Source organism: Salmo salar, chromosome 10, assembly GCF_965601325.2.
Source record: "Salmo salar chromosome 10, fSalSal1, whole genome shotgun sequence".
NCBI lineage: Eukaryota > Metazoa > Chordata > Actinopteri > Salmoniformes > Salmonidae > Salmo > Salmo salar.
Genome location: NC_138300.1, coordinates 114,565,066 through 114,589,633, shown reverse-complemented (window position 1 = coordinate 114,589,633; position 24,568 = coordinate 114,565,066). Strand labels below are relative to the sequence as shown.

The 24,568-nt window shown below is 43.9% G+C and overlaps 1 protein-coding gene across 7 annotated transcripts in view; it reads right to left on the bottom strand.

The window, feature by feature from the left end:
* The window catches only part of kif21a (kinesin family member 21A), a 75,484-nt gene that overhangs the window by 32,233 nt on the left and 18,683 nt on the right, over positions 1 to 24,568 (bottom strand). For 4 of the 7 annotated variants that reach the window (XM_045688453.2, XM_082957402.1, XM_014125710.3 and 1 more), the window contains exons 2-14: positions 19,943 to 20,165; positions 18,223 to 18,405; positions 16,524 to 16,673; positions 16,243 to 16,374; positions 13,387 to 13,572; positions 5,840 to 5,955; positions 5,386 to 5,581; positions 4,075 to 4,264; positions 3,858 to 3,921; positions 3,542 to 3,739; positions 2,720 to 2,801; positions 2,495 to 2,603; positions 1,296 to 1,484 (exon numbers count right to left, since the gene is read on the bottom strand). In XM_045688453.2, coding sequence (XP_045544409.2) covers positions 1,296 to 1,484; positions 2,495 to 2,603; positions 2,720 to 2,801; positions 3,542 to 3,739; positions 3,858 to 3,921; positions 4,075 to 4,264; positions 5,386 to 5,581; positions 5,840 to 5,955; positions 13,387 to 13,572; positions 16,243 to 16,374; positions 16,524 to 16,673; positions 18,223 to 18,405; positions 19,943 to 20,165 — 2,018 coding nt within the window. Of the gene's footprint in view, positions 1 to 1,295; positions 1,485 to 2,494; positions 2,604 to 2,719; positions 2,802 to 3,223; positions 3,284 to 3,541; positions 3,740 to 3,857; positions 3,922 to 4,074; positions 4,265 to 5,385; positions 5,582 to 5,839; positions 5,956 to 13,386; positions 13,573 to 16,242; positions 16,375 to 16,523; positions 16,674 to 18,222; positions 18,406 to 19,942; positions 20,166 to 24,568 lie in introns of all 7 variants that reach the window. The other 3 variants (XM_014125705.3, XM_014125708.3, XM_082957401.1) reach the window with 1 other exon arrangement.

Genomic DNA, 24,568 nt, shown 5'->3' with positions numbered 1-24,568 from the left:
TGCAGACCTCACGTACCCGGAACAGGCTGGTTACATTTCGTCACTGGCTTATATAGTGGCGAGGGGAGAAGGGTGTGTTTCATCGTTTATAACCCCTGTCTCTTCACAGGGGCAGGCCACTGATTGGTCAGGGCTCTTTCCTTATGAAAACCCATTTCTCTCAATTGGAAGCTAAAATTACATTTAATCTTCTAACAAACAGTTTCAATATCAAACATTTAAATTGCACAACAATTCCATGTGAATCTGATAACTAGAATGTGTAGACTTTCACAGGTACAGTTTATGTCGTCCTGTCATCAGTCATAATGTCTCAGATGACAACCGAACTGACATCCATACTCATTAAGTACCTGGTATATTTCCAACTGGTTCTATTACCGAAATATAGTTCCTTTCCCCCCACTTGTTTGATGTTCCCAGACTCTCTATATTTAACAAAGGCTATTCAAAAGTCCTTCAGTAGGGTCAGAGAGAGAGGGGAAGGGAGAAAGGTATTTATGGGGGGGGGGGTCATAAACCTTACCCACAGGCCAACATCATGACAACTGTCAACTGTGGGACCTTATGTAGACAGGTGTGTGCCTTTCCAAATCATGTCCAATCAATTGAATTTACCACAGGTGGACTCCAATCAAGTTGTAGAAACACCTCAAGGATGATCAATGGAAACAGGAAGCACCTGAGCTCAATTTCGAGTGTCATAGCAAATGCTCTGAATACTTATGTAAATTTTTTTTGCTTTGTCATTCTGGGGTATTGTGTGTAGATTAATGAGGATTATATATATTTTTTAATCCATTATAGAATAAGGCTGTAATGTAACAAAATGTGGAAAAAGTGAAGGGGTCTGAATACTTTCCGAATGCTCTGTATGTTGCGTATATGTTTCTTATTAAATTCTGGCATACGTGGAGATTCTAGGATTTGCGTGCGCCACAAATAATTGGGATTTATCCAACTTTCGCATACAAATCCTAGAATGGCAAAAAAATGTAAGAAATGCACGCATGGTTGATAATTGAGCCCCAGGACCTCAAGTGATAAGCTGAATCAGGTGTGTTAGAGTAGGGGGTAAAGTAAAATCCAGCTCTCCAGTGGAAGGTTGCCCTGCCCCCCCCCCCCCCCCCGCTTTAAAATCAACAGATGGAATCATCTGTTCAATATCTTTCGTGTCACTGGTTCAGCAAAATCAAAACTCTTCACAGTGTCAACTGTAGCCAGTGACGGCCTTAGCCGTACCCCATAGCTCTGCAGCAGTCACACCTTTCACTTCCTACCGTGATAACGCTTACCCATGTTGTGCAGCACCCGGTCTCTCTCAAGCTGTGTGTCTCTGATCTTGCTCTGCAGCATCATCAGTTTCTGTTCATACTGCTGCTTGAGCGTATGCAGACGGCGCTGGCTGTTCTCCAGTTCGTCTATCAGCTTCTGCTTGATGGCGATCTCACACGTAATGTTGGCCAGGTCCGCCTGGAAGTTCTCTGGTGGGTGAAGTACAATCACATGGGTTTCACAGACACAGACATATTTAGTAGATCTCAACACAGTGATGTTGGCCAGGTTCGCCTGGAAGTTCTCTGGCTGAAATATAGTAAACATGGTGGCATATACTTTACAGTAGCTGTTACACACCCTTTAAAATAAAACATATTGCCTTTATCCAACCATTACATTTACATTTTAGTCATTTAGCAGACGCTCTTATCCAGAGCGACTTACAGTAGTGAATGCATACATTTCTTTTTTTTTGTGCTGGCCCCCCGTGGGAATCGAACCCACAACCCTGGCGTTGCACACACCATGCTCTACCAACTGAGCTACAGGTAAGTTAATGAAACAAATTTCTCTATCAAAAAACAATGTCTCATTTTGCAAGAATGTTAGTTACTTGATGCTACAGGGAGTCTCTAAAATAGATAGCACTCCAATTTTTTTACATGCACACTAATAAATTGATATTAAACTGATTATGGCAGTAGGCTGAGTATGGCATTAGTCATGTAAACACCTTACTCTGTTTATCTTAAGTCAGTGTAAGGTCATAATCAAAGTATACACCGATTAAAACACCTGGTTTTCTGAGCAACATTTCAAACTATTAATACATGTAAAAAGCTAAAATCGGCGTTCCAGCAGAGTATTTGATCTGTGTATGTGATAGCCCCGGGTAGCACCAGCCTCCCTCTTACGCTCAAGTAAAGTGAGTTCCGAAAAACTTAAAGTATACATCTTAGAAACAGTTTACATACCAATGTTATATGTCCGTGGTAGAACGTTTATTTTGATTGGTGATTTCAGATGTGTTCACGGAAACAGGTCTATTAGGGAAATTGTTCTTGCAAAGCATGTACACGTTTTAAACAAACTAATATATTAATCTGACTGTCCACAATAATCGCATTACTGTGTGCATGTAACCCTACTCACTGACTCAAACATGGAGAGCCATGCCCCTTCTATACATGCTATTTCTACAATTCGGCTATTTTACCTTTCTCATCTGACTCAGAGTCTGAATCATCAGAGCTCTCCTCCACATCCATCTCCTCCTCTTCCTCCTCCTCCTCTTCCTCCTCCCCTTCCTCATGGTCACTCCCCTCCTGAGGTCACAAACAAAAATAGAATAGAAAATGATCCAGTGTCAGCAAAATGGGGTGGGCAAAAGCACTTCTCTTAATCCTGAGATATCATTGGACTAATAGGTTGTGAAATATACCATCTCAGGCTCGTCATTGGACCGCTCAGTCAGCTCTTTTTCCATTCCTTGGTCATTGTCGGGGACTTCTTCCTTGACGACACTAGTCGGGAGAACAAAGAGACAGGGTGAGACAACATTGAACTGAGCAGACCAAAGGTTCAATAGTATTTATTTTCTAGAGGGGAAAAAAGACAACCGAAAGCATAATAGCATGAAAGAATATGCAGCAGCACAAAAAAAGTATGTACAGTAATTATCTGTAAAGGAATCTGTTTTTTTAGTATTTTTCAAAATAAAGGGTGTTAAAAAAGCTAGAGATAAGGCCATTGGTGGTGCATGAAAACAGAACCAACATCATATCAGCAAGTCGGGGTGAACAAACAAGTGAGCACAGAAAGAACTGAAGTTTTCCTTCTGGTGTGTCAACTGCCTGCTAAACAAAACAAAATGGCGGTTTAGAAGAAGCGAGGGATGGGAGTGGCAAATGGGAGTGGTAAAGGGAAGGAGGAACCTGTGACAAACCTGCCATCCTCCTCCTCTACCAGCTCCTCCCTCTCTCTCTCTTCCAGCAGCTGCTGGAGCCTTCAGGGAAAGGTAAGGGTCGAAGGTCACAGGGGACAGGTGACAAGGAAGGAACAAAGGAAGGAAGGAAAGAAATCAGGGAGTACAGAGAATTGGAAGGAAGAGAAGTCATAGGGAGAAACATGGGGATCACAAACTGTTACTCACCATGGCAACACATTGAGGATATACTGTACAATAATTGCCAGTGTAGTGGAGTTTGTTTTTTTCAAAACAAGAAAACAATAATTTGGTTCCATAACCACCATCTCTTTTTACCTCTTCTTCTTCTTCCTTTCCTTCTTCTTGAGTTTCTCCAGATCTTTCTTGGCCATCTCGATGATGTCGGAGGCCTCCTTCTCGGGGGCCAGGAGGGCAGGGGAGAAGGTTCCGGGGTAGAAGGACTGGCGTGAGGAGGCACGGGACAGGTTCTTACGCAAGTTCTCATTCATAGACTCACTTTCCAGGAGTTTGGCCCTAGGGGGAGGAGGGGGAGAGGAGGGGGGGGATAACAGTAAAGCTTATTGACAAACTGAACAAATTGAAATGACAAATGATAGGTATTAATCTTAATATAGGGGAGACATTTACTTACCTGAGGTCCTCTATCTCTTTGATATAGCTCTGGATCATGTTCCCAATCTCTTCACTGCCCTCACCTGAATAAACAAAACACGAAAACACACTTACACACACACACTTATGAACTGTTTAAGACATGAGGGGATTGGCACAGACATATTGACACATACGAAAACCCACACCTCACATTCCCTCATATCTCACAGGAGACATGAACACACCCCACTCACCTGCCCTGGCGAGGACCTGGTTGGCCTGGTCACTGAGGTACTGTGTGAGTCTGGCCCTCTGGGCGTCAATGGTCTCCTGCATGGCCTTGACCCTGATCCTCAGGTTACTGTTCTCAGTCTGCAGCATGGTGTTTTCATGGACCATGTCATTGATGCTCTCCATACCATCCTCTCCCACCATACGCTTACCCTACCAGAGGAAAATGGGTTTAGATATAATTCACTAAGGGGAAATTATTTTCGGACGGTCATACCTCTTTTTCATATACTTCCCGTTTTCTTTTTTATCCAGTTTTTCTCATCTAATTTACTTTCTCACTCCTCTCTATCCATACCCCCCCCCCCTCTCCCTCCTTGTCACAATATATGACCCTGTCTTCAACTCTTAACTATGCCCAACCCAACACGTACTTTTGGTCATGTAGTCTCTCTCTCTCTCTCTCTCTCTCTCTCTCTCTCTCTCTCTCTCTCTCTCTCTCTCTCTCTCTCTCTCTCTCTCTCTCTCTCTCTCTCTCTCTCTCTCTCTCTCTCTCTCTCTCTCTCTCTCTCTCTCTCTCTCTCTCTCTCTCTCTCTCTCTCTCTCTCTCTCTCTCTCTCTCTCTCTCTCTCTCTCTCTCTCTCTCTCTCTCTCTCTCTCTCTCTCTCTCTCTCTCTCTCTCTCTCTCTCTCTCTCTCTCTCTCTCTCTCTCTCTCTCTCTCTCTCTCTCTCTCTCTCTCTCTCTCTCTCCCCATCTCTCTCCCTCCCTCCCATCTCTCTCTCTCCCTCCCCCCATCTCTCTCTCCCCATCTCTCTCCCTCTCTCTCTCTCTCTCCCTCCCCATCTCTCTCTCTCTCCCTCCCTCCCCCCATCTCTCTCTCTCTCTCTCTCTCCCTCCCTCCCTCCCCATCTCTCTCTCCCTCCCTCCCCCATCTCTCTCCCCTCCCGCTCTCTCTCTCCCCCTCCCCATCTCGATCTCTCCCATCTCTCCCTCCCCCCTCCCCATCTCGCTCTCCCTCCCTCCCCGATCTCGCTCTCCCTCCCTCCCCCCGATCTCGCTCTCCCTCCCTCCCCCCGATCTCGCTCTCCCTCCCTCCCCCCGATCTCGCTCCCTCCCTCCCCCCGATCTCGCTCTCCCTCCCTCCATCTCTCCCTCCCCCATCTCGCTCCCCCCCCCATCTCGCTCTCCCTCCCTCCCCATCTCGCTCTCCCTCCCTCCCCATCTCGCTCTCCCTCCCTCCCTCTCCATCCCTCCCTCCCTCTCCATCCCTCCCTCTCCATCCCTCCCTCCCTCTCCATCCCTCCCTCTCCATCCCTCCCTCCCTCTCTCTTACGGTCCTGTACTCAATCAGTTCCATCTGTAGCCTGGCGATTTCTGTCCTGAGAGCAGAGATCTGCTGGGAGGCCTTGTCCTGGTTCACCATCACTTTGTTCTTAATGTTCCTGGCTCTGTTAGCGTACTTCAACGCGTTCAGGGTCTCCATGAAGTCCCGGTCAGATGGACTGATGCAGGCTATCATCATCGTTTGGCTGAAGGTAATGGGAGAATTCAAATTAACATGGGTTCCTCACTTTATGCATTCAACAACATAACAGCTTTGCCTTGGCAAGCCAACGACAAGTGGGCTGAACAAGAAAACAGACTGACACCTCAAAGCTGACTCTTAATATGTACAATTTGTATCGATTGACAAAATGCATTTAGTTTGACATGCACATCATACCAGATTACTATGACAACAATCCTTATAGAGAGAGGGAGAAAGGCCAGACCAATGGCAAACAGACCTGTTTCCACCTAGAGAGTCCTGTAGGAGCCGGGTGAGTTTGGAGTCTCTGTAGGGCACGTGCGTGGATCGCTTGCTCCTGTCTCCCAAAGCACTAATTACATTCCCCAGAGCAAGCTGCAGTTTGGAGGAGATGACCAAAAAACACTACTCAGAAAAACAGACATTGAAAGGTATTTTCAGAAAGATTCTCATTCGAGGAGTCTACTTGTGTTCATACTGGGCTGTCACGACTTCACACAGTATTTGCAAGGTAGAAATAAAATGATGCCTATTTTTAAAAGGACTCATCTGACTTGATATAATATTCCTATATTGTTGAGCTGAATATCAGGAGTGAGTCAAAGAACTACCCTTCCCAGAGTGCACCAGCAGCAGCAAACCAGCTGCTTGTCACCTGATCAATCATTTTCACTGATTTGGAGCACCTGTGAAGGCATGGAGGGCGTCAGTCATTCAGAAGAACAAACTTCAGAGAGAAAACTCCAAGTTCACTCACAGGTTCAGTTCAAAGACGCCAATGGTAAAAGGCTTAAATGGTTAATTCATCTTAGTTATTTAGAATGTTATTTAAATGTTTAAACTAATTTAAGTTCATTAAAATGTTTAATTAAGATGGTAACTTTTTGTTCTGTCTTTAAAGGTTTACAACCTAATTTACTGGACAGACCAATCAACTGAAGGCAAACTAAAAAGAAAAAAGATTAAGTCGGAAAATTGAGTTGTCCCTGTGTCCTTTGGATGGTGAACAAGAGGAGGACTTGACAGTTGTAAACCACGCGGAGCGGCCTGGCCCTGAGGATAAACGGCTTCAGATCCAGAAATAAACTGTTGACGCAGAGGAAGTCAAGATGGCTGAAGATGTCCTGGGGAAGTCGGTCCAGCAGCTCAAAAAGGAGAGGACCACTGCAAAAAGCAGCTTCACCAGACAAGCCAACTTCATTTCAAGAGGAGCAAGCAGCATGCTTCAAGTGGAGTTAAAGGAGGAATTCGCTAAGCTTTCAGATTGTTTCAGAAAGATGCTCGATGCCAACGATGACTACAGGATTGGACTGGAGGCTGACATGACTGAGGATGAGGAACCAGGTCTTAATGAACAGCAAGAGGCTGACATTGATAGATCTGTAAATGAATGTGAAACAAAGTTGGCGGAAATAAGAGACATTGTTCAAACAAACCTGTGGTCGAGGTATGGAAGGAGTGAACTTCTTGTGGCAATCCTGGAAGCAGAAAAAGCCAATGATAAAGCGGCTTATGTACCAGTGGAAAGTGCCAATTTAGAGGGCTATGAAGTGCACCTCGCTCTCTTGGACAAGAGGATAAAAGAGGCCATCTCAGCAATGTCATCATGGGAGCGATGGATCCCTGTAGAATTAAAGGACGAATTAGATAGAAGAGTCAAGGACGTAAGAGCATTCTACTACAGGCTTGAGTTAAGGAGACCTGAATTTGCCACTGCACGGACGACCAATGAGCGCGGCACAGGAGTGAAACTACTACCCCAACCGGCAACATCCACACTAATAGTGAGAATCAAGGCAATCTCTCTACCTATCTTCAATGGAAGCAGGAGAGAATATCACAGATGGAGGAAAGACTGGGAAAGCCTGCAAAAGCAGGGAGAGCCATCCGGATCAACTGAAGTTAAGAAAATTCAACTCCTGGAGAGTGTGGATGACAAAATCTCAAAAGACCTCAGACTTTCAACCTACACCACTGCCGATGACATGTTCAGAGTCCTGGAGAACAGGTATGGCAACAAGTCAACCATCATAGTGGAAATCCTGGAAGAGCTGGAGAAGATGCCACATGTGAAAAGGAACCAACCAAGAAAGGTCATTGATCTCATACAGTCAGTGGAGAAGGCTCTAGCAGATCTCACAGAGTTAGGAAACTCTGGAGCCATAAATAACCCACTGGTAATTAGATCCATTGAAAGCAAGTTGCCTGATTTCATTAAAAGAGACTGGGTTATGTTCATGGTTAAACCCAGAAACGATGTCACATCAGACAACCACTTTGTCATGCTCTTGAAGTTCCTGAAAAGTCAAGAAGGAATACTGGAGAGACTCGAACAGCTCAGAACTGAGAAGGTGGAAAAATCGGATCGTTTGGACAAGAAGTATGACAAAGATTGCCTCAACAAAAACCACAAGGAAAGAAGAGCTTGATGAGGTATGTGGTGTATGTGGTGATAGTGGGCACAACAACAAGATCTTCTTCTGTAGAAAGTTCAAAAGACTTAAGCTACCTGAAAAGAAAACTGTATTAAGAAAGCTGGGAGCATGCAGAAAATGTCTCGGATGCCATGATGAAGATGGATACTGCAGAGACACTTTCCTATGCAGAAACAAAGACTGTAAAAGGGAAGGTGGTGCCCCAGACCACCATTTTTTCCTCTGCCCAAAAGGAGAAGTCAAAAGAGGAAGAGATGGCAAAGGTGAAAGCAAGCTAACGGAGGAACAAGAGAAGATCTTGTCTGAACTTTCCCAGGAAATGGCAGATCGAAGCAGAAAGGCTTTCACCAACACCAACAAAACCGCAGTGACACTCGATGCTTCAGGCCAGTCTGAGCTACTGCAGAGAAATGGGCTCACTGAACTTCCTGTCATCATGATGTTGATGCAAGTCAAGGCGAACGCAGGGCAGAAGATTGGGACTTTAATTGACCTTGCTTCAGACAAACTACATTACCCATAAGGCTGCTGAAAGACTGAGGTTAAGACATGAGAAGATAACTTTAGTTGTTCATGGGGTTGGTGGTATGACCATGAAAGTGAACAAACTAAGGTATCTCCTCTAAGTCAGAGTCAAGACACCTAAAGGGACAGAGAGAGCTCATGAAATGGTCTGCTACGGCTTGGATGAAATCGCCAGAGTGCATCAAGTAATTGAACCTGAGAAGTTGAAAAAAATTCTTCCCAGCAGTCAAACTTACAGAATTGGAAAGGCCAGAAGAGGTCGAACTTCTCATTAGCCACCGAGAGGGAAGACTCGCTCCCCAGAGGATAAAAATCATGGGAGACCTCGTCTTGTGGGAGGGTCCATTGGGGAAAACAGTGGGTGGAGCACATCCCGACTTATTTGAAGAAGTGGAGGTTGCACTATGAGTCCAAAACACACTTTGCTCGCTCCATGAGGACAGAAATCACAAGTCCAACAACTGACACAGCCCAGCTACAGCAGGAGGATGCGACTCTGACCAAATTTACAGCTGCCAGTAACCGTGAGTTCCTTGAGTGGTGGCACTGGGACAGCATCGGAGCTGCATGTGAGCCAAGATGTGGAGGATGCCGATGTGGAAACTGTCCACCGGGAGGAAAAGAAATGACCCTGGCAGAGGAGAGGGAACTGGAGATCATTAAAGGAGGCCTCACCTACGAGAAGGGGGATGCTCACACACCGGCTCCACATTGGGATGCAAAGTATCCTTGGACGGTAGATCCAGCCTCTCTCCCGAATAACAAAAGTGCAGTCCAGGCTTGTTTCTTAAGGATGGAAAAACAACTAAGCAGAGAGCCAGACTGGAAAGTCGCATATACTACCCAAATCCATGAAATGGTCGAGCGAGGCGCAGCCATAAAACTCACCAACAAAATCATGGACGAGTGGAATGGACCAGTGTGGTACGTAAGCCACCTGGTGGCACCAAACCCTCATTCGGTAACAACACCGGTTCGTATTGTATGGAATAGTTGCCAGAAATACAAAGGCGTGAGTATGAATGAGCTTCTTCTGAAGGGACCAGACGTTCTCAACCCTATAAGAGCTGTCTTGCTGAGGTTCAGAGAGGGGACGTATACATCTCTAGGAGACATCAAAAATATGTACAACTCTGTATGGCTGGAGGAGCGTGAGATGCATCTTCACAGGTTCATCTGGAGGGACAGCCCAGTTGAAGAGATAAGTGAATATGCAATAATCAGAGTCAACATTGGGGACAGACCTGCTGGTTGCATTGCTCAGTTGGCTATGAGGGAAACAGCACACCTGCCCAACTTTCTTCACTTGGAGGATGAGCGCAGAGTCATTGAAGAGGACAGTTATGTGGATGACCTCTTAACCTCCCAAAATGACCTGGATAAACTTGACAAAATCACAGCAAATGTAGAAGAGATCTTGAAAGCTGGAGGGTTCTTCCTCAAACCATGGGTCCGGTCAGGGCAAAGTGGGAGGTAAGGAATGGAGGTGGAGGGTCTATCAAAGGCACAAAGTAAAACCTTAATTCTTCCAAATCAAATGAGGGACGAAAACAACAAAGCCTTGGGTATCGGCTACCGAATGGATGAAGACAAGCTCTACATGTTAACCTTAGTTAACTTTTCAAAAAGGAAAAAGAAGATGAGAGTTGGGAAGAATCTTCTCAAGGAGGAGGTGAGAACTGAGACACCTAACCCACTGACTAGGAGGGCCCTCTTAAGCCAAGTGGCTGGACTGTACGACCCAATTGGCTTAGTTACACCTGCCAAACAGAAGGGAGCAATTCTTGTTCGAAAAGCATTCCAAGAGGGGGGGGACGGGACGGGACTAACCCAAGAAACATGGTACAAACCTCTCTCAGAAAGCCTCAGGGAAGAAGCCATCCAGCTTTTTGAAGAATATGTGCAGCTTGGAGAGGTGAAATTCCACAGGAGCCTCACACCAGCTGGCTGGGAAGGGAAACCGTGGGGCATCACATTCTCTGATGGAAGTGATAAAACCTATGGAGCTGTGATGTACTTAAGATGGTAGACAAGTCAAGGCACTAAAGTTCGATTTGTTGAATCAAAAGCCAAGCTGACACCCCTGGATCAGAAGGGAGACGCTGTAAAAGCTGAGATCTGTGGCGCTGTCTTCGCAGCCAGGATCAGGAAGTATGTGGAAAAGCATGCTCGAATGAAGATCGAGAGATGGTTCCATCTACTTGACAGTCAAACGGTCTTGGGAGCCATTCAAAGAGTCAGTTATGGGTACAAAACCTTCTTTGCAAACAGAGTGGGTGATATCCAGAAGGCTGGACAAGTGCAAGACTGGTGGTGGATCCGTGGGGATCTAAACATAGCTGACATCATAACAAGAGGGGGTGCTCCTGAAGATTTGAAGGAGAATTCCACATGGCAAGAGGGACCAGAGTTCCTAAAGTGGCCAGTGGAGGAGTGGCTTATAAAATCAGCTGGAGAGGTTGCAGCTCATGCCAGGGAGAGTGTAAACAAGCTCCAGAGGAAGGCATTCTCAGGTGCATTGACAAGAGCTGAAGCGAGAAGTAGTCAGCAGAAAGAAGACCTACAAGGCACTCAGGAAAGTCCAAAGAGTGAAACTCAAGAGGGAATACCTGTGGTGAACCCAACTCTTCTTAGAAGGAAGCCCACTGGTTGGGTTAAAGATATTGTGGAAGTAAGAAGATTCAGTAGCCTGTCCAAACTGGTGAGAGTCGTTGCCTGGGTTTGTTTAGCAGCCAAGCAGTGGCTGAAGAGGAAGGGCCGGGCCCCTAAACAGGCAAAGAGGGAGGTAAGATCACCCAAGCAAGCTGTGCAGACTGTCAAAGAATATGAAGATGCACTCAAATACCTTTTTCTCGCAGCTCAAGAAGGTACAGATTTTTCAGACACAACTCTAAGCAGACTGACAGTGTACAAAGATGTGAAGTCTGGGCTGCTAGTTTGTGGAGGCAGAATTCAGACATTCAACGAAGATAAGACAGCAGTGCCAGTTTTACCCTTTGAAGCATGGGTGTCTACACTGCTGGCACAAGAATCCCACAAAGCAAACCACGAGGGATTGGCGGGAACCCTTCTCCGGATGAGGAAGAAAGCCTGTGTAATAAAAGGCCGTAGACTTGCCAAGAAAATGGTTGACAGCTGTGTGGTCTGCAGGAAAAACAAGGCAAAACAGTGTCAACAAATCATGGCTGACATGCCTCTAGAGCGAACAGGCCCAGCTGCACCTTTTGAATTCACCGCCATGGACCTGTTCGGCCCTTATGAAGTGAAAGATGAGGTCAAGAAGAGAACTAGACTCAAAGTATGGGGAATAGTCTTCTGCTGCATGGCTTCCCGAGCCATACACACTGAAGTGGTGAGTGACATGTCATCTGAAGGATTCCTGCTAGCCTATCAAAGGTTCACTTCACTGAGAGGACACCCCAGGAAACTCTGGTCAGACCTGGCACAAACTTTGTGGGAGCCAAATCCGCACTTCAAAAATTCTTTAACCAACAAATTAAGTCTGAACTTGAAGACAAACTGCCAAGCATGGTACAGAATGGTCATGGAAGATCCACCCTGCAGACTCTCCCCATAGGAATGGTGCCGCAGAGGCAGCTGTCAAAGTAGTGAAGCGGGCGTTGAGCAACCTTGGTGGAGATGGTGGTTTTACCTGGGGAGAATTCCAAACTTTTCTCTTCATGGCAGCCAACCTTGCTAATGAGAGACCCATCGATGCAAGAACTCAAAGCAGAGAAGACTGTAGAGTACATCACCCCGAATTCTCTGCTTTTAGGACGTAACAATCCAAAGGGAGACCCTGGAGATTTCCAGTTTGTTGGCTACCCTTACAAAAGACTTAAACATATTCAAGCAGAGGTAAGCCATTTCTGGAAGAAGTGGAGCCAATTGGCTGGACCTAATCTGTTCATAAGGAACAAATGGCACACCAAAAAGCGAAATGTTTCTGTTGGAGATGTGGTCTGGTTGGCTGACCAAAACGCGCTAAGAGGACAGTACAAGCTGGCTAGAGTGGTCGGTGTCAATGCTGACAGCAAAGGCATTGTTAGAGATGTGCTTGTTAAGACTTTTCCCAGCTATCCTGTTCACATCAAAGTCAAACAGCAAAAGGGCCCACAAGAGCAAACGGTGAAAGAACGAAGACGCTTCAAACCAAAATCCCAGGCACAATTGTTCATAGAGATGTCAGACGCCTTGTCATTCTACTACCCATTGAAGAACAAACAGAGGTGTGAAGGGCTTGTGACCTCTCTGGATTTGGAAAAAACCAGGAGCTCAAGTGGGAGGTGTTGAGCTGAATATCAGGAGTGAGTCAAAGAACTACACTTCCCAGAGTGCACCAGCAGCAGCAAACCGGCTGCTTGTCACCTGATCAATCATTTTCACTTATTTGGAGCACCTGTGAAGGCATGGAGGGCGTCAGTCATTCAGAAGAACAAACTTCAGAGGGAAAACTCCAAGTTCACTCACAGGTTCAGTCCAAAGACGCCAATGGTAAAAGGCTTAAATGGTTAATTCATCTTTGTTATTTAGAATGTTATTTAAATGTTTAAACTAATTTAAGTTCATTAAAATGTTTAATTAAGATGGTAACTTTTTGTTCTGTCTTTAAAGGTTTACAACCTAATTTACTGGACAGACCAATCAACTGAAGGCAAACTAAAAATAAAAAAGATTAAGTCGGAAAATTGAGTTGTCCCTGTGTCCTTTGGATGGTGAACAAGAGGAGGACTTGACATATTGTATTTTGACCAGATCCCCATAGTGTGTTAGGGAAAAGGGTGGGTCAAAAGCTGTATACTACTATAGGGAATAAGGTCCATTTGAGACACAGCCAAACTCTCACCAGTCCACAGTTGATGGAGATTCCCTCCTTAGCTCGGTCTCCTGTAGCACCGGTTCTCTTCAGCCTTTCAGAACCGGCCAGGTCCACAAAGTGAAACTTGGCCGTCAGTGTCTCGTACTCTTCCATCTCGGAGTTGCCATTAGCAATCCTGTTGTCCGTCTCGTTGTGGTCTGTCTCGTTGTCTTTCTGTGAGGTAGAAATAACAGGCGGCAGGTAGCCTAGAGGTTAAGTGCATTGGGCCAGTAACTGAAAGTTTGCTGGTTCGAATCGCAGAGACGACTAGGTGAAGAATCGGTCAATGTGCCCTTGAGCAAGGCACTTAAGCAATTACAGTTATGCAAGTCGCTCTGGATAAGAGCGTTGGCTAAATTAGCACCAAGATGGATGCCTTTGTTTCAGTACCACAAGTCAAAAGCACTGTCCATGTCATTAGTGTAATATAACTTAGAATGCCAGTACCATAAACAGTACCGTAATTTCCAGACTATTAAGCACACCCACTGAATTAATTTTAATTTTGAACATAAATAAGCCGCACATGTCTAAGCCGCAGGTGCCTACCGGTACATTGAAACAAATGAACTTTACACAGGCTTTAACGAAACACGGCTTGTAACAAAAAATAAAAAATTAGCAGTAAGCTTTAGTTGTCTTTTTGCAGAGTCAATTCCTCACGCTGCTGTTTCCAACGTCTTATCGGCTCATTAAGACCAAGCTCCCGTGCAGCAGCTCTATTTCCTTTTCCAACAGCCAGATCAAATCGCCTTCAACTTGAAAGCTGCATCATATGCATTTCTCCGTGTCTTTGCCATGATGAGGGTGACAAAATGACTACCGTAATCAGAATGATGGGAAGTTTGAGAGCGCTCGATTTAATCTAAACAGTAAACAAAAAAGTTGTTTGACCTTAACCCGTTCGGCAATTTCATTGGTCTAATGAAAGCTTCATGCCGCCAAAACTGAGCACGTCACAGAATGTGTTCTTTTGGAGAAAAAAAAAATGAAAGTGGGAAAAATCCATATATTAGCCGCGTCATTGTTTAAGCCGCGAGGTTCAAAGCCTGGGAAAAAAGTTGCGGCTTATAGTCTGGAATTTACGGTATGTCAGTACCATAAACATAGAATGTTAGTAATAAGAGCACTTTCTGTTAGAGGTCGACCGATTATGATTTTTCAACGGCAATACCGATTATTGGAGGACGAAAAAAGCCGATACCGATTAAATCGGCCGATTTATTTATTTATTTATTTTTATTTATTTTTTTATTAAAAAAATAAAATAATGTATATATTTGTAATGATGACAATTACAACAATACTAAATGAACAATTAACCCTTTTATTTTAACTTAATATAATACATAAATAAATAATGAAACATGTTCAATTTGGTTTAAATAATGCAAAAACACAGAGTTGGAGAAGAAAGTAAAAGTGCAATATGTGCCATGTAAAAAAAAAAAAACGTTTAAGTTCCTTACTCAGAACATGAGAACTTATGAAAGCTGGTGGTTCAATATTCCCAGTTCTTCAATATTCCCAGTTAAGAAGTTTTAGGTTGTAGTTATTATAGGAATTATGACGCGTCGACTATTTCTCTCTATACCATTTGTAGTTCATATACCTCTGACTATTGGATGTTCTTATAGGCACTTTAGTACTGCCAGCCTAATCTCGGGAGTTGATAGGCTTGAAGTCAAACATCAAGCATTGCTAAGAGCTGCTGTCAAACGCAGTAAAGTGTTGTTTAAATGAATGTTTACGAGCCTGCTGCTGCCTACCACCGCTTAGTCAGACTGCGCTATCAAATCATAGACTTAATTATAATAAACACACAGAAATACGAGCCTTTGGTCATTAATATGGTCAAATCCAGAAACTATCATTTTGAAAACAAAACGTTTATACTTTCAGTGAAATACGGAACCATAACATATTTTGTCAAACGGGTGGCAACCCTAAGTCTAAATATTGCTGTTACATTGCACAACCTTCAAATGTTATGTCTTAATTATGTTCAATTCTGGCAAATTAATTACGGTCTTTGTTAGGAAGGAACACAGTTCGCAACGAGCCAGGCGGCCCAAACTGTTGCATATAACCTGACTCTGCTTGCACTGAACACAAGAGAAGTGACACAATTTCCCTAGTTAATATTGCCTGCTAACATGCATTTCTTTTAACTAAATATGCAGGTTTAAAAATATATACTTCTGTGTATTGATTTTAAGAAAGGCATTGATGTTTATGTCAATGTTTATGTTAGGTCAATTTGTGCAACAAATGTGCTTTTTTGCAAATGCGCTTTTGTTAAATCATCACCAGTTTGGCAAAGTTGGCTGTGATTCGATGATAAATTAACAGGCACCGCATTGATTATATGCAACGCAGGACAAGCTAGTTAACCTAGTAATATCATCAACCATGTGTAGTTAACTAGTGATATGTGAAGATTGATTGTTTTTTATAAGTTTAATGCTAGCTTGCAACTTACCTTGGCTCATTGCAGCCACAAGGTCCTTTTGACATTGCACTCACGTAACAGGTGGTCAGCCTGCCACGCAGTTTCCTCATGGATTACAATGTAATCGGCGTCCAAAAAGGCTGATTACCGATTGTTATGAAAACTTGAAATCAGCCGACCTCTACTTTCTAGGAGTGGCTGAGTGGCTATATGATTTCTGTAAAATGTCAAGGTTAGGAGTAACTCCAGTCACTGTCGTAACAGTGTCGTAACACGTGACAAGAGTCGCCTCTTAGCAACAAAAGAGTAGATACGGAATAAGATAGGAGTTGGAAAGATAGCACCAAAGGGACGGGCCCTCAGGCTAATGAATAAGCTGCTCTTGTACGTACATTGTCGGATGCACAGACTCTGACTTGGCACAGGTGAATGGTGAAGATGGCATGAGAGCGGGAGCTCTGGACGTTCATCTGGGTGCTGGCGGTGGTTCGACACAGAGCACCCAGCTTCAGACACTGCATCATCTGGGTGAGGAGACAGAGGGGAGATTGGACATGTCACCGCATAAAAGATCATTTACAGTGTTATTCCTGTTTTTACAGTCCTACATTGTATGTACACAGCTATACACATTTCTTCTGGACCCCCAGACTATACATCCCAACGCACACACCTCTGCCTCGGAGGCTACCGTCCGTGTGGTCACCCCTACTGTGTAGATTCCTCCATTAGCGTCCTCGTGGATTTTTATGTGGGATTTCTGCGTCCGAGCTTCCAGGTCCCGTGTTGAGTCAAACAGATCCAGCACCTCCTCATTGTAAAGCTTAACCAGGACATACAGAAACACAATATTACAGTCTTATTTGTTATCGTGCTGAATTCAGCACTGTGAAATATCACACCTTCTAACAGTATGTTTGTATCCTATGCCAGAGTTCTGATATCACAACTATGCAAGATCACATCTGATTATGTTATAGAGAGAGACAGACAGCCGGACGACGCTGGGACAAATGGGTCTCCCGATCACGGCCAGCTGTGACACAGCCTGGGATCTAACCCGGGTCTGTAGTGACACCTCAAGCAATGTGATGCAGTGCCTTAGACCGCTGCGCCACTCGGGAGGCAGCAAGAATTACCTGATTGGCTCTGCCAGGGTCTAGTTTTATGGAAGGGGGTGAACAAGTAACATTTATTTTGGTTGATTTGTTGAACTTCCTGTTGCCAGTCCACATGCTACTGATAGAGTACCCAAATGAAGTGTTACCCATTTCTATAGTCATTCCCATCTCTGGTGGTTATAAGAGGCTATGTGGGATAAACCTAAGATGCAAACAAAACGTCCCCCATCTGGTTTTCCATAGATTATGGTAGAGTATAACTTTTAAAGCCGCTAAATGCTAATACTGTTATGCCAAAATATGTAGACATTTTAAATGGCCGCCAATAGCATGCTAGCAGATATCCATAGACTTCCAGTCATTGCGCTAACCCTAGTTAGCAATTGTGCTAGCGCTAAATAGCAACTTCCTTCAAACTGCACGCAGAGAGATAAAAATGTTATCCAAAGTTCATCTGACTCTGGGGAAGTAGATAAAGGGTGAAAATTACGAAGTGTCCCTTTAATGTGTGCATTTAAACAGTGAAAGCTATTTGTTTGTGCTGATAATCCATCCGTTTGTTTTCTCTGTGGCAACTCAGACATAGAATTAGTATTGGTAGAATGGACATTCCCATTCACTGTTCTGAGGCGGCTGGAGTGATCATTGCTTACAATATTGGGTAGATTCTGCAAAATCCTGTTGATTTTCCAGCCATATCCTTTCTAATAACTCTGTCTATTTCAGATACAGTATACTACTCTGCCATAAAAAGGAGTAGACTCAGTCTGTCCCCATGAGGCTTCTGTCAGTATGACAAGCAAACACAACTGTGCAGTCATCCCGTGTTAACCCTTGCCACCCCAAACCGTGACCCTAACAAACCTGCTCCCACCCGCTGACAGCTGTCCACGGTCAGCAGTCTGAGAAACTTATGTAGGAGACTAGAGATGGGAGCTAGTTAGATCGTGACGTGTCAACACAGACTGGCGCTGGCGCTACGTAATCCAAGAACCCCATTCTACTTGTAAATATGTTATAGAGTGAGGTTTTAAGAGATAGGGACATAACTACACTCTCAGACACAGAGGATTACCTAAAATTATACACAAACAGCCATGTCAGGCTTACGTAGCGCCAGCCTACGGTTTATCTATTATTTGAAGTAATCCTCTGTGTCTGAGTGTGATTATGTCCCTTTCTCACTCTATAACATATTTACAAGCAGAATGTTACCTATATTCCCTGCCTCTGTGTCTCCATAGTCCATACCTCCAGGAACTGGGCGTTGATCTTGAACTCAGGCACGGGTCGTCCCTGCTCTTTAGCGGCCTGCTGGCGCTCCTCAATGCCCCTGAAGAGGTGGCTGACCGCCCGGGGTATGATGCCCAGCTCCTCTTCCCCGATGTTAACATCAAACCCTGTACCCATGGTGTAGGTCTTACCTGACCCAGTCTATAGGAGGAGGAAGAGGAAGATGGACGGAAAAGGAGAAGAAAAAAGGAGGATAAGATGGGGTGGCAGACGAGAGAGGGGGGAAAGAAAGAGGGGAGGATGATAAGATGGGGGGAAGACAAGAGAGAGGGGGAGAGAAAGAGGGGAGGATGAGAGTGGAGCAGGAATGGAAAGAGGAGGATGGGGAGAGGGGGAGGGGATGAGCAAGGAGAGAGATAACAAGATTAATTTATTCAACTTAATTAATTGAAGTTTCATTTAAATCTGCTGTGCTTGTAACCAAGTGGGAAGAACCCCAGGATTCTGCTGACTGGGTCAAACTGTTGGAACCATGTTAAAGATGAATTAGTCCAGCACAGACTAGACAGACACATATCCTACCAAATGTCCTCTAGTCTGAGTAAAAACACAGGGTAAAACTGAGCTGAGCCGGGCCTAACCAGGCTACCGAGAGCCAGGGCCAACCACTGTAGCTACTGTACAGTATGGTAGAGAGACAGACAAGAAGTAGGTCACCAGTCACTGCAGCAGCGGTGTGGAACAGATGGGGGGAAGAGGAGTGAATATCTTAAGAGTTGTGTAGGCCTACTTAACTGCATCACTTAAGACCCACCACTTTTGAAATCCCCTCCCATCAAACAGACTTTAGTTCTAGGAAGCCCCTATGAGAGAGAGCAAGAGAGAGAGGCTCAGCCACCAAACTGCTTGAGGAGTAAGAACTGTTGAATAGGAAAAGAGGGGTAGAGTGCATGCTTTAGTGGTGCTACTATAGATTCAGAGAGCTTTGTGAGGGCTTGCAATGACATAAGCACCTCCAATACTCTCAGAAACCTTTTATAAAAACGATATAAGCACCTCCAATACTCTCAGAAACCTTTTATAAAAACTATATAAGCACCTCCAATACTCTCAGAAACCTTTTATAAAAACTATATAAGCACCTCCAATACTCTCAGAAACCTTTTATAAAAACTATATAAGCACCTCCAATACTCTCAGAAACCTTTTATAAAAACTATATAAGCACCTCCAATACTCTCAGAAACCTTTTATAAAAACTATATAAGCACCTCCAATACTCTCAGAAACCTTTTATAAAAACTATATAAGCACCTCCAATACTCTCAGAAACCTTTTATAAAAACTATATAAGCACCTCCAAGAGCTAAAAAGCATTCAACAATTATATATATAAATATATAAAATTATATATATAAAATATTGGAGGGGGTCAATGAGTTTTCAGGACCTCACACAGGATTATCATACCAGTTCAGTCTTTGACTCGTGATCAAACAGAAGTTTTATATTACAAAAATACCAGCCTTACAATGTCAGGCACAGTGCAAACTAGTGGAATATGGTACAACTGCTTTAGCCTACTGCAGACAGGGCCCAGAGTTTTCCCAGGTTATTTGACCTGACCAAGAAAAACCCTGGGCTATACACAAGAGTTGTGTCCTTCAACCCAAATATCAACACTTTGTGACCCCGGAGCCCCAGGTGTCAGTCGAGACAGGGCTGTGTAGAGACTTGCCTGGCCATAGGCAAAAATGGTGGCGTTGTATCCTTCGAAGCAGCCCTCGATCAGCTTCTCAGTGCAGCTAGCGTAGACGCTGTCCTGACAGGAGTCCATGTCGAACACATAGTCGTAAGTAAAGGCCTTGTCTTTACCCAGCATCACCTGGGGCTCCCCTGGGGTCACAAACGTACAGATGTGACATCCCTCGATCTTCTCCCGGGCCAGTTGAGGACGAATCCTGGTGGAGATAGAGGGGAAGGGGTAGATGGAGAGAAACAATGTCATTCAGTCAACAAGAGACAAACATACTGTAATTGGCCTAAAACCTACAGTACATTTGGAAAGTATTCAGACCCCTTAACTTTTTCCACATTGTTACATTACAGCCTTATTCTAATCTGGATTCAATAATTTTTTTTCTCATCAATCTACACACAACACCCTATAATGACAAAGCAAAAACAGGTTTTTAGAAATGTTTGCTAATTTATATACAATACCCGTCAAAAGTTTGGACTCACTTACTCATTCAAGGGTTTTTATTTTTACTATTTTCTACATTGTAGAATAATAGTGAAGACATCAAAACTATGAAATAACACGTATGGAATCATGTAGTAACCAAAAAAGTGTTAAACAGATCAAAATATATTTGAGATTCTCCAATCTAGCCACCATTTGCCTTGACAGCTTTGCACATTCTTGGCATTCTTATGTAAATGTGATATTCCTGTTTTTTATTATTATGTGGTATTGTGTACATTGTTGAGTGAAACAAACAATTTAGAATAAGGCTGTAACATAACAAAATGTGGAAAAAGTCAAGGGGTCTGAATACTTTCCGAATGCACTGTATGTAAAAGTAATGCTGTTTTTAGTAAGTGTTCAATACGTACAGCAACATGCACCACTCTTGATTTAACTTGTTGTACTATTAAAATGTACACTTCAAACAAGGAGTTAACAATGTCATATTACCTTCACTTACAAGGCTATGAAAAGTCTAGCAACAGGAAGTATACAGTAACCGGTAGGCCTAAAGCAGGGTTTGGGCAGCTTTGATTGGGGTGGGGGCCATAAACATCGTAACGCATCCTGAGGGGCTACAGTGGGTCTCTGTACCCACATCCCCCCCCTCCCCCACCTTGCGAGCAAAACATTTTAGGGGCCCTCATCGGGACAGCGAAGATTTTGAAAAATTACGTTCTTTAGTTCATTTCCTGCAATTCTGAACATTTTGCCATGGGGTGTAGAGAAAATGTTGCCTTTTTTTAAAGCAAGTTTGCTGCATTTCTACACATTTTTCATAGGATGGTGGCAAATGTTTGCAGTTTTAAATATGATAACTGATGATCAATGGGCCCCACCCCGTTTGGTAATTCGACCATGCTTACTACAAGTTTAGATAGCTGTCCGCTAGACTAACTTACCAATATAAAAATGTTTAGCTGACATGGGCTAATTGAGTGACTGCTGATGCACAACCAAAAATTTGGAAATTGCACCTTGTGTATTCTAAATTTAGACCCCGACTGAGTTCCCCCCCACAAAAAAAAAAATTGGTCCGTGGGCCGGCAGTTTAACCATCCCTGACCTAAAGCATTAGCTCATACGTCACATCGTAACGCTACCCTGAATCTATGACCCAATACTCTGACTCATAAAACAAGCCTGCTGGCTTAATACAGTTCCTTCAGAAAGTTTTCATATCCCTTGACTTATTCCAGAGTTCGTTGTTACAGCCTGAATTCAAAATGGATTAAATAAAACAAATCCTCACACATCTACACGCAATGACAAAGTGAAAACATGTTGTTTTTAGAACATTTTGCACATTTATTGAAAATGAAATACAAAAATCTCATTTACATAAGTATTCACACCCCGGACTCAATACTTTGTAGAAGCGCCTTTGGCGATGATTTCAGCTTTGAGTCGTCTTGGGTATGTCTGTATCAGCTTTGAGTCGTCTTGGGTATGTCTGTATCAGCTTTGAGTCGTCTTGGGTACGTCTGTATCAGCTTTACATATCTGGATTTGGAGATTTTCTCCCGTTCTTCCTTGCAGATATTCTCATGCTCTGTTAAGTTAGATGGAGTGCGTAGATTATCAATGGGATTCAAGTCTGGGCTACTCAAGGACATTCACATTCTTGTTCTGAAGCCATTTCAATGTTGCTTTGGCTGTATGCTTGGGGTCCTTGTCCTGCTGGAACGTAAATCTTTGCCCCAGTCTAAGGTCGTTTGCACTCTGAAGCAGGTTCTCATCAAAAATGTGCCTTTATTTGGCTCCATTCATTGTTTCCTCTATCCTTACCAGTCTCTGCTGCTGAAAAACATCCCCCATAGCATGATGCTGCCACCACCATGCTTCACAGTAGGGATGGTGTTTTTTTAATCTTTGTTTAACCAGGTAAGTCAGTGAAGAACCAATTCTTATTTTCAATGACAGCCTAGAAACAGTGGGTTAACTGCCTTGTTCAGGGGCAGAATGACAGACTTACCTTGTCAGCTCGGGGATTCAATCCTGCAACCTTTCGGTTACTAGTCCAATGCTCTAACCACTAGGCTACCTGCCGCCCCGTGTTAAACAGGTGATGAGCTGTGCCTCGTTTTCTCCAGACATAGCGCTTTGCATTCAGGCCAAAGAGTAACATTTTTGCCTCATCTGACAACAGAATCGTTTGCCTTATGCTCTCAGTCTTTCGCGTGCCTTTTTGCAAACTCCAGTCTTGCTGTCATGTGCCTTTTTCTCAGGCGTGGCTTCCATCTGGGCACTCTCCCATACAGCTCAGATTGGTGAAGTGCTGTAGAGACTGGTGTCCTTCTGGTAGGTTCTCCCATCTCAGCCAAGGAACTCTGTAGTTCTGTCAAAGTGATCATTGGTCACCTCCCCTGACCAAAGGTCCTTCTTGCCCGGTTGCTCAGTTTGGTCGGACGGCACGGGTAGTTCCATATTTTTTCAATTTCCCAATGTGCTCTTGGAAACTTTCAACACCCTAGAAATGGTTTTATACCCTTCCCCAGATATATGCCTCATCACAATTATATCTCTGAGATCTAAGGACAGTTCCTTGGACTTCATGGTATAGTTTCTGCTCTGACATGCACTGTCAACAAATGGACCTTATTTAGGCAGGTGTGTTTCTTTCTAAATCATGTTCAAACAATCAACTTTGCCACAGGTGGACTCCAATCAAGTTGTAGTGACATCTCAAGGATGATTAGGGGAATTGGATGCTCCGGAGCTTAATTTGGAGTGACATAGCAAAGGGGTGTGAATACTTATGTAAATTAGATGCTTTTCAATACATTGGCAAAAATGTCTAAAAACATGTTTTCACTTAGTCATTATGAGGTATTTTGTGTAAATCAATTTTATCAATTTTGAATTCAGGCTGTAACAACAAAATGTGGAATAAGTCAAATATGTATGAATACTTACTGATGGCACTGTATGCATTTGTGTGTGTGTATGTCCGTGTGTGAGACTGAGTGTGTGTGAGTGTGAGCTAGAGATGCACTAAGCCCCAATGCTGAATGCCTATAATGCCCTCCTGATAGCTGGCCAACTGGCCCAGGATTATTAAACCTGATGTGGAATCCAGAGAAAAAGACAGACTGTGCTGATTGGCAGAAAAAGAGAGCTAACGATATAGAAGGTAAATACATACAGCTCTGTGTTTACAGGTGCTGCCTGTACTATACCACTGCATTCCCAACCAGGTCTAAAACAGTGTTTACAATATATTGTATCTTCTGCCATCCATTTTACACAAATGGGAGACGTGTATTCTTAGTGTACACAACTCCTCTGGTAAAAGGACTCCACTGTTACGGTCAAACTAACGGCTAAGAAAGGCACCTGGCAGTGGGCCTGCCTTCCTGCGTGAATATAAGGACTGTATTGTCCCTTGCGGGCACAGAGAACAATGTTGTGGTCGGTGCACAGTGCACTCACTGTGTCTGTGTGACACTGGATCCCACCATTACCACCAACGACCAAACCTGCTACAGGATTACACAGCCTGCTGGACAGAGGGAGGGATGGAGAGACGTAGGGATGGGAGAAGAGATAAGCCCTGCCTGAAGGTCATGGGATGTCCGCTAGATAACAGTACCACAGGGTTATGACATGGTACAAGGCAGGGGTGGGAGACCAATGCCAAACACTCCTGTTTTATAAGCCTGTATGAAATAGACTGTGGGGTAAACAAGGTCAGCAGAACATCAACCAGTAGGCCAGATAAATGAAATGGTTATGATTCTAGGAGCTGGTTCTACTGTGAAATAAAACATGAAGAGAGCAAGCTCTATTTTAAAGAAGTATTAGCATTCTGTAGAATCATCCATATTTGACAACATGGCAGAGAAGACAGTGAGCGGGGCAACAGTTAGGGCTGAGAATTCTCAGGGTCCTCACAATAAGATATCACAATACTTATGTGCCCCCCACCACCATTCTTGACACACACGGGAAACTGTTGACCGTGAAAAACCCAGCAGCTTGACACAAACCGGTGTGCCTAGCATCTACTGCCCATGCCCCGTTCTAAGGCACTTCAATCTTTTGTCTTATCCATTCACCCTCTGAATGGCACACATACATAATCCATGTCTCAGTTGTCTCAAGGCTTAAAAC